At 49.0% G+C, this 9,899-nt stretch overlaps 1 protein-coding gene across 3 annotated transcripts in view; it reads right to left on the bottom strand.

Annotated features, from left to right (window-relative positions):
* Positions 1 to 1,913: 1,913 nt before the first annotated feature.
* Positions 1,914 to 9,899, bottom strand: part of GABBR1 (gamma-aminobutyric acid type B receptor subunit 1) — a 236,394-nt gene continuing 228,408 nt past the window's right edge. For all 3 annotated transcript variants that reach the window (XM_063938299.1, XM_063938300.1, XM_063938301.1), the window contains 2 exons: positions 3,717 to 3,860; positions 1,914 to 2,535 (listed from right to left, as the gene is read on the bottom strand). In XM_063938299.1, coding sequence (XP_063794369.1) covers positions 2,308 to 2,535; positions 3,717 to 3,860 — 372 coding nt within the window. In that variant the 3' untranslated portion in view covers positions 1,914 to 2,307. The remainder of the gene's footprint in view (positions 2,536 to 3,716; positions 3,861 to 9,899) is intronic.

Raw genomic sequence — 9,899 nt, 5'->3', positions numbered from 1 at the left:
GGGACAGAGGGTAAGGATAAATCAATGCAAAGTGTTGGGTTCGATAGAACTTCAGTGCTTGAATTAGGGCTACTGACGCAGCAACTTTCAGCCATAACATAACCTATATGGGATCAGCGTTATGTCTATTAAAGGGACACTAACCTAATTTTTCTCTTTTTGTGATGAACGCAGGAAAGTAAATGTAAATATACTGTCTGATCTCTCTCTGAGGATAGAGCAATGAGTGGGCCTTGGAGGATCCTTCTGGTCCCCCCTCTCCCTGCTTCCCTTTAAAAACAAAAAAGACAAAGACAGTAGAGTACCTATACCTGCAGCAGGGAAGTGTGTGTGTGTGTGTGTGTGTGTGTGTGTGTGTGTGTCTGCAGTTTGTAGACGGTAACAGAATGCCATCATACAAATATATGGGGATGTTTTAAAATAAATAGGGTTACTTATCCTGCATTCAGTGCTGCAGACAGGCCTGATGACTTAGCTCTGGCACGTGCTGGAATCCGGCGTCCGGGAAATTGTGAGACACACATGAGTCACAACGTGGGAATCTTTATCCACTGTAACTAACGTTTCCAACTATTTCCTATTCCAACAATCCTAAAAAAAAATATATCTGTAATTGCTCACTAAGTTATTATACAAATGATCTGTAATTAACACAACCTTGATCCTCTGCAGGGCAGGAAAAGCTTTGAGCGTTTGCAAATTGGACATCAGATTGTATACAGATTAGTCAGCGACTGGTGGCTGGAGTCCCAGTGATGTGTCAGTGGTGTAGTGTATTGTGCAGGCCATTTGTGCAAAGTGCGGCCGCAGTTATCACTCATAGCCGATGAGTGTTGGTGACATCACTAAACATTAGTGACAGCAGACTGGACACTCACATGGACGCGGAAAGGTGTGATGTCACACCGGTGCAGATCACTATTATCTGTTCATTATAAATACAGCGAGGTATAGTAAACAGACGCATATTTCCACACATATTACCATTACAAAATAGGAGTCGTGACAGTGACAGCCATCGCACTTGGGGGGTAATTCAGAGTTGTTAGCAGACCAAACAAGTTAGCAGTTGGGCAAAGTCATGTGCACTGCAGGTGTGGCAGATATAACATGTGCAGAGAGTTAGATGTGGGTGGGTTATTTTGTTTCTGTGCAGGGTAAATACCGGCTGCTTTATTTTTACACTGCAATTTAGATTTCAGTTTGAACACACCCCACCCAAATCTAACTCTCTCTGCACATGTTACATCTGCCCCCTGCAGTGCACATGGTTTTGCCCATTAGTTTGCTTTTTTGATCTGCTAATCCGTTGGTCATTGAAAATATTGTACATTCTTCATCCTGAGGTGGCCTAGATCCCAAATCACCATGAACTACCGAACAATCTTTGAGTTATTAAATAATCCCATCTGCACAATAGTTCTGTATGCACCCAATAAGACCAATCAAGCGCTGCAAGGGAAGAACATTACCCCCGGCAGTATCGGGAGACCCTGCCAGTGCATCCCTGCAGTGTGTGCCTCTGCCCCGTGCTGCCCTGCAGTGTGTGCCTCAGCCCCGTGCAGCCCTGCAGTGTGTGTCTCTGCCCCGTGCGGCCCTGCAGTGCGTGCCTCTGCCCCGTGCAGCCCTGCAGTGTGTGCCTCTGCCCCGTGCAGCCCTGCAGTGCGTGCCTCTGCCATGTGCAACCCTGCAGTGCGTGCCTCTGCCCCGTGCGGCCCTGCAGTGTGTGCCTCTGCCCCCTGCGGCCCTGCAGTGCGTGCCTCTGCCCCGTGCGGCCCTGCACTCTGTGCCTCTGCCCCGTGCGGCCCTGCAGTGTGCATACCAACAGTTGTCTGCAGAGTGCCATCTGATTGTAATAATTGGCAAGTTACTCATTAACTAAATTAATAAGAATTAATAACCAAACAACGAAAAATCTTCTCCTTATTTATTTATTGCAATAGCCAATCACAGTTTAGAAAACATGTTGTAAGTGCAGTGGGTGCAGATGACTTGATAATGAATTTTCCCTGAGGGGGAGAGGCTGGGGTTCGGGTGGGGGGATTATTTGGGGGCTTTACAAGTGTGGCTTCCACAGGGACAGGAATCTGTGTCTAGTGTAGGCTGATTTGTATAAAGTGCCGTATTAGATGAGACATCCAGGCTACAAAGAGACATAGAAGAGAGTGCGGAGACACAGAAGGGTGGTCAGACGGGAGGGAGACAGACGTAGGGCGAGACAGAGAAGACACATCCCGGGAGAGAGGCCACACAGTGTACGGACAGGTATGTAAAATAGGCGGCTGCCCGCATTGTGCCATGACATCTCTACTTGTAGAGGAGATGTACTCTGCTCCCGTCGCAGCTGTTCCTCCCCAGCTTGTCGCCCCCCTCCGCTACCAGGCACCTAGCAAGAGGGAAGCCGGGCTGGTACAGAGAGGAGACCGCCCCGGAGGAATTAGGGTAGTGATTGTCGGAGCAGTTTTCACGGGGCGTGACGGACTGTTTCCTGCGGGAGCGCAACTGCTGACGCAACTCCAGGACCCGTTCTTCTTTCTAGAGAGGAAATGAGTACATAGGAGGAGGGAAAGAATAACAGATTTACTAAGGTCATCATAGACACTAACAGTGGTCCGCCACAGAACGTGGTGCTTCCGCCACATGACGCTTTAAAAAGCGAACGTATCACATACAGATGTGTCCTCCCTTATCATTGCTGCAATCCCGTTAGTTGCACCTAGTCGTGAGAGCATTTACTAACGCCTAGCGTCTTTCTGTGCATTTCCTCCATGAAAATGCGTCTTATGATATAATTATGTGAATACGACGCACAAGCAGGCTCTGCTGATTACAATGATATGCGGCATGCCTATATTCTGTGTGCGACTGCGGCTATATCTGCATACGGAATGCTACGTCACAGTGACAGTGGCTGTTTTCCTGGAAAACACTGTAACATAGCATTCCATTCGGGTGTGGTTCATCAAATCGACAGTGTCTAGGTCGACAATGTTTAGGTCGACCACTATAGGTCGACAGTCACTAGGTCGACATGGATGGAAGGTCGACAGGGTTTCTAGGTCGACATGTGCTAGGTCGACAGGTCTAAAGGTCGACATGAGGTTTTTTTTTTTTTTTTGGTGTCGTTTTCTTCGTAGAGTGACCGGGATCCCAAATTAGTGCACCGTGTCCCCTCGCATGGCTCGCTTCGCTCGCCATGCTTCGGGCATGGTGCTTTGCTCCGCTACCGCTTCGCTCGGCACACTTTACCGTTCCAATCGTAGTCCACGTGGATCGTTAAGTATGAAAAAAAGAAAAAAAAGAAAAAAAATGTGAAAAACTCATGTCGACCTTTAGACCTGTCGACCTTTAGACCTGTCGACCTTCCATCCATGTCGACCTAGTGACTGTCGACCCATAGTGGTCGACCTAAACATTGTCGACCTAGACACTGTCGATCTTCAGACCGGATCCCCATTCCATATGCAGATACAGCCACACAGAATATACACATGCCGCTTATCATTTTAATCAGCAGAGTCTGCTTGTGCGTCTTATTTACAAAAACCGATGGCCTTCCAGTCACCACCAGGGACGCCCATCACCTTGATGACCACGATCACACCAGCGCCATTGTGTGTCCATCTAGGGAATGCATGCACCATAGAAATTTCCAGAATTTTTTGTGCATGCATAGCTGCAAATTACATAAATATCGTTATTGCGCAGAATATCACCTCAGCAATGATCCGGCCCAGCTCCTGGTTCTCCCGCTCCAGCAGCCGAGACTTTTCCTCTTCGTTGTTGTTGGTGGATGACCCGGTCTTCAGAGTGTCTTGCTGTTCAGACTGCCACTCTCCTCTGGTAATCAACCGTCTCATCTGTAAGCAACCAAGGGGTAAAAAGGCTGAAGCAATGTCTCATTGTCTCTGCACCTTCCTGCAAAATGGAGAACCCCTATCTGGGCATCCATCCCACCATTCAGCATAACTTACATATACATTAAGTAGGGGAGAAGAAAGCAGCAAGTTTTCACTCATTCTGATCACTGCTGCTGAAATGTCTCCACCCAGTGGCTGACTGATGTCACTGCAGGGGTGCAGATGCTACAGTGATTGACTTGACTGGGGGCTTCACTGACAAAGGGGGGAAAAGGGAGGGTGGAATAAGCAATGCTTACTCACCGGTAAATCTATTTCTCGTAGTCCGTAGTGGATGCTGGGAACTCCGTAAGGACCATGGGGAATAGACGGGCTCCGCAGGAGACTGGGCACTCTAAAAGAAAGATTAGGTACTATCTGGTGTGCACTGGCTCCTCCCACTATGACCCTCCTCCAGACCTCAGTTAGGATACTGTGCCCGGAAGAGCTGACACAATAAGGAAGGATTTTGAATCCCGGATAAGACTCATACCAGCCACACCAATCACACCGTATAACTCGTGATACTATACCCAGTTAACAGTATGAAATATAACTGAGCCTCTCAACAGATGGCTCAACAATAACCCTTAGTTAGGCAATAACTACATACAAGTATTGCAGACAATCCGCACTTGGGATGGGCGCCCAGCATCCACTACGGACTACGAGAAATAGATTTACCGGTGAGTAAAATCTTATTTTCTCTGACGTCCTAGTGGATGCTGGGAACTCCGTAAGGACCATGGGGATTATACCAAAGCTCCCAAACGGGCGGGAGAGTGCGGATGACTCTGCAGCACCGAATGAGAGAACTCAAGGTCCTCCTCAGCCAGGGTATCAAATTTGTAGAATTTAGCAAACGTGTTTGCCCCTGACCAAGTTGCAGCTCGGCAAAGTTATAAAGCCGAGATCCCTCGGGCAGCCGCCCAAGATGAGACCACTTTCCTCGTGGAATGGGCTTTTACTGATTTAGGATGCGGCAATCCAGCCGCAGAATGCTCCAGCTGAATTGTGCTACAAATTCAGCGAGCAATAGTCTGCTTAGAAGCAGGAGCACCTATTTTGTTGGGTGCCTACAGGATAAAAAGCGAGTCAGTTTTCCTGACTCCAGCCGTCCTGGAAATATAAATTTTTAAGGCCCTGACTACGTCCAGTAACTTGGAATCTTCCAAGTCCATAGTAGCCGCAGGCACTACAATAGGTTGGTTCAAGTGAAAAGCTGATACCACCTTAGGGAGAAACTGGGGACGAGTCCTCAATTCTGCCCTATCCATATGGAAAATCAGATAAGGGCTTTTACATGACAAAGCCGCCAATTCTGACACACGCCTGGCCGAAGCCAAGGCCAATAACATGACCACTTTCCACGTGAGATATTTCAAATCCACAGTTTTAAGTGGCTCAAACCAATGTGATTTTAGGAAACTCAACACCACGTTGAGATCCCAAGGTGCCACAGGAGGCACAAAAGGGGGCTGAATATGTAGAACTCCCTTTACAAATGTCTGAACTCCAGGCAGTGAAGCCAGTTCTTTCTGGAAGAAAATCGACAGAGCCGAAATCTGGACCTTAATGGAACCCAAGTTTAGGCCCATAGTCACTCCTGACTGTAGGAAGTGCAGAAAACGACCCAGATGAAATGCCTCTGTTGGGGCCTTCCTGGCCTCACACCACGCAACATATTTTCGCCAAATACGGTGATAATGGTTTGCGGTTACTTCTTTCCTGGCTTTTATCAGCGTAGGAATGACTTCCTCCGGAATGCCCTTTTCCTTTAGGATCCGGAATTCAACCGCCATGCCGTCAAACGCAGCCGCGGTAAGTTTTGGAACAGACAGGGCCCCTGCTGTAGCAGATCCTGTCTGAGCGGTAGAGGCCATGGGTCCTCTGATATCATTTCTTGAAGTTCTGGGTACCAAGCTCTACTTGGCCAATCCGGAACCACGAGTATCGTTCTTACTCCTCGTTTTCTTATTATTCTCAGTACCTTTGGTATGAGAGGCAGAGGAGGGAATACATAAACCGACTGGTACACCCACGGTGTCACTAGAGCGTCCACAGCTATTGCCTGAGGGTCCCTTGACCTGGCGCAATATCTAGTTTTTTGTTTAGGCGGGACGCCATCATGTCCACCTGTGGCCTTTCCCAACGGTTTACCAACAGTTGGAAGACTTCTGGATGAAGTCCCCTCTCTCCCGGGTGTAGGTCGTGTCTGCTGAGGAAGTCTGCTTCCCAGTTGTCCACTCCCGGAATGAACACTGCTGACAGTGCTAAGACGTGATTTTCCGCCCATCGGAGAATCCTTGTGGCTTCTGCCATCGCCATCCTGCTTCTTGTGCCGCCCTGTCGGTTTACATGGGCGACTGCCGTGATGTTGTCTGATTGGATCAGTACCGGCTGGTTTTGAAGCAGAGGCCTTGCCAGACTTAGGGCATTGTTAATGGCCCTCAGTTCCAGAATATTTATGTGTAGGGACGACTCCTGACTTGACCAAAGTCCTTGGAAATTTCTTCCCTGTGTGACTGCCCCCCAGCCTCGAAGGCTGGCATCCGTGGTTACCAGGACCAAGTCCTGTATGCCGAATCTGCGGCCCTCTTGAAGATGAGCACTCTGCAGCCACCACAGTAGAGATACCCTGGTCCTTGGAGATAGGGTTATCAGCCGATGCATCTGAAGATGCGATCCCGACCACTTGTCCAAGAGGTCCCACTGAAAGGTTCTTGCATGGAACCTGCCGAATGGAATTTGCTTTGTAAGAAGCTACCATTTTTCCCAGGACTCGTGTGCAGTGATGCACCGATACCTGTTTTGGTTTCAGGAGGTCTCTGACTAGAGATGACAGCTCCTTGGCTTTCTCCTGCGGGAGAAACACTTTTTTTCTGTTCTGTGTCCAGAACCATCCCCAGGAACAGTAGGCGTGTGGTAGGAACCAGCTGTGACTTTGGAATGTTTAGAATCCATCCGTGCTGTTGTAGCACTTCCCGAGATAGTGCTACTCCGACCAACAACTGCTCCTTGGACCTCGCCTTTATAAGGAGATCGTCCAAGTACGGGATAATTAAAACTCCCTTTTTTCGAAGGAGTATCATCATTTCTGCCATTACCTTGGTAAAGACCCTCGGTGCCGTGGACAGTCCAAACGGCAGTGTTTGGAATTGGTAATGGCAATCCTGTACCACAAATCTGAGGTACTCCTGGTGAGGATGGTAAATGGGGACATGTAGGTAAGCATCCTTGATGTCCAGGGATACCATGTAATCCCCCTCCTCCAGGCTTGCAATAACCGCCCTGAGCGATTCCATCTTGAACTTGAATTTTTTTATGTATGTGTTCAAGGATTTCAAATTTAAAATGGGTCTCACCGAACCGTCCGGTTTCGGTACCACAAACAGTGTGGAATAGTAACCCCGTCCTTGTTGAAGTAGGGGCACCTTGACTATCACCTGCTGGGAATACAGCTTGTGAATTGCCTCTAGCACAGCCTCCCTGCCTGAGGGAGTTGTCGGCAAGGCAGATTTGAGGAAACGGCGGGGGGGGGAGACGCCTCGAATTCCAGCTTGTACCCCTGAGATACTACTTGAAGGATCCAGGGATCCACCTGTGAGCGAGCCCACTGATCGCTGAAATTTTTGAGGCGGCCCCCCACCGTACCTGGCTACGCCTGTGGAGCCCCCGCGTCATGCGGTGGACTCAGAGGAAGCGGGGGAAGAATTTTGATTCTGGGAACTGGCTGACTGGTGCAGCTTTTTCCCTCTTCCCTCGTCTCTGTGCAAAAAGGAAGCGCCTTTGACCCGCTTGCTTTTCTGAAGCCGAAAGAACTGTACCTGATAATACAGTGCTTTCTTAGGCTGTGAGGAAACCTGAGGTAATTTTTTTTCCTTCCCAGCTGTTGCTGTGGATACGAGGTCCCAGAGACCATCCCCAAACAATTCCTCACCCTTATAAGGCTCTATGTGCCTTTTAAAGTCAGCATCACCTGTCCAGTGTCGGGTCTCTAATACCCTCCTGACAGAATGGACATTGCATTAATTCTGGATGCCAGCCGGCAAAATATCCCTCTGTGCATCCCTCATATATAAGATGACGTCTTATGTTCGCAAAATAGTATCCCTGTTTGACAGGGTCACAGACCACGCTGCAGCAGCACTATCTGCAGGTCTCAGTCTAGTACCTGAGTGTGTAAATACAGACTTCAGGATAGCCTCCTGCTTTTTATCAGCAGGTACCTTCAAAGTGGCCGTATCCTAAGACGGCAGTGCCACCTTTTTTGACAAACGTGTGAGCGCCTTATCCACCCTAGGGGATATCTCCCAGCGTAACTTATCCTCTGGCGGGAAAGGGTACGCCATCAGTAACTTTTTAGAAATTACCAGTTTCTTATCGGGGGAACCCACGCTTTTTCACACTTCATTCACTCATTTGATGGGGGAACAAAACACTGCCTGCTTTTTCTCCCCAAACATAAAACCCTTTTTTAGTGGTACTTGGGTTAATGTCAGAAATGTGTAACACATCTTTTATTGCCGGGATCATGTAACGGATGTTCCTAGTGGATTGTGTATATGTCTCAACCTCGTCGACACTGGAGTCAGACTCCGTGTCGACATCTGTGTCTGCCATCTGAGGGAGCGGGCGTTTTTGAGCCCCTGATGGCCTTTGAGACGCCTGGGCAGGCGCGGGCTGAGAAGCCGGCTGTCCCACAGCTGTTACGTCATCCAGCCTTTTATGTAAGGAGTTGACACTGTCGGTTTATACCTTCCACCTATCCATCCACTCTGGTGTCGGCCCCACAGGGGGCGACATCACATTTATCGGCATCTGCTCTGCCACCACATAAGCCTCCTCATCAAACGTGTCGACACAGCCGTACCGACACACCGCACACACACAGGGAATGCTCTGACTGAGGACAGGACCCCACACAGCCCTTTGGGGAGACAGAGAGAGAGTATGCCAGCACACACCAGAGCGCTATATAATTTAGGGATTAACACTATATTGAGTGAATTTTTCCCAATAGCTGCTTGTATATACAATATTGCGCCTAAATTTAGTGCCCCCCCTCTCTTTTTAACCCTTTGAGCCTGCAAACTACAGGGGAGAGCCTGGGGAGCTGTCTTCCAGCTGCACTGTGAAGAGAAAATGGCGCCAGTGTGCTGAGGGAGATAGCTCCGCCCCTTTTTCGCTGACTTTTCTCCCGCTTTTTTATGGATTCTGGCAGGGGTATTTATCACATATATAGCCTCTGGGGCTATATATTGTGATTATTTTGCCAGCCAAGGTGTTTTTATTGCTGCTCAGGGCGCCCCCCCCCAGCGCCCTGCACCCATCAGTGACCGGAGTGTGAGGTGTACATGAGGAGCAATGGCGCACAGCTGCAGTGCTGTGCGCTACCTTGGTGAAGACTGAAGTCTTCTGCCGCCGATTTTCCGGACCATCTTCGTGCTTCTGGCTCTGTAAGGGGGACGGCGGCGCGGCTCCGGGAACGAACACCAAGGACGGGTCCTGCGGTCGATCCCTCTGGAGCTAATGGTGTCCAGTAGCCTAAGAAGCCCAAGCTAGCTGCAAGCAGGTAGGTTCGCTTCTTCTCCCCTTAGTCCCTCGATGCAGTGAGCCTGTTGCCAGCAGGTCTCACTGTAAAATAAAAAACCTAAAATAAACTTTCTTTCTAGGAGCTCAGGAGAGCCCCTAGTGTGCATCCAGCTCGGCCGGGCACAGAAATCTAACTGAGGTCTGGAGGAGGGTCATAGTGGGAGGAGCCAGTGCACACCAGATAGTACCTAATCTTTCTTTTAGAGTGCCCAGTCTACTGCGGAGCCCGTCTATTCCCCATGGTCCTTACAGAGTTCCCAGCATCCACTAGGACGTCAGAGAAATATATATTATTATTTAAAATGTGGGATCAGATGGATAAAACTAAAAAATTATATATTATCTCCCTATTCACCGTGGCGAGTCTCACAGCTGAGAGATAACCTGGTTACCATCGAGGAGCGC

The sequence above is a fragment of the Pseudophryne corroboree genome, chromosome 8 (assembly GCF_028390025.1).
Source record: "Pseudophryne corroboree isolate aPseCor3 chromosome 8, aPseCor3.hap2, whole genome shotgun sequence".
Classification (NCBI taxonomy): domain Eukaryota; kingdom Metazoa; phylum Chordata; class Amphibia; order Anura; family Myobatrachidae; genus Pseudophryne; species Pseudophryne corroboree.
Note: the sequence above shows the minus strand (reverse complement) of the source record. Positions and strands in the feature narration are given on the sequence as shown.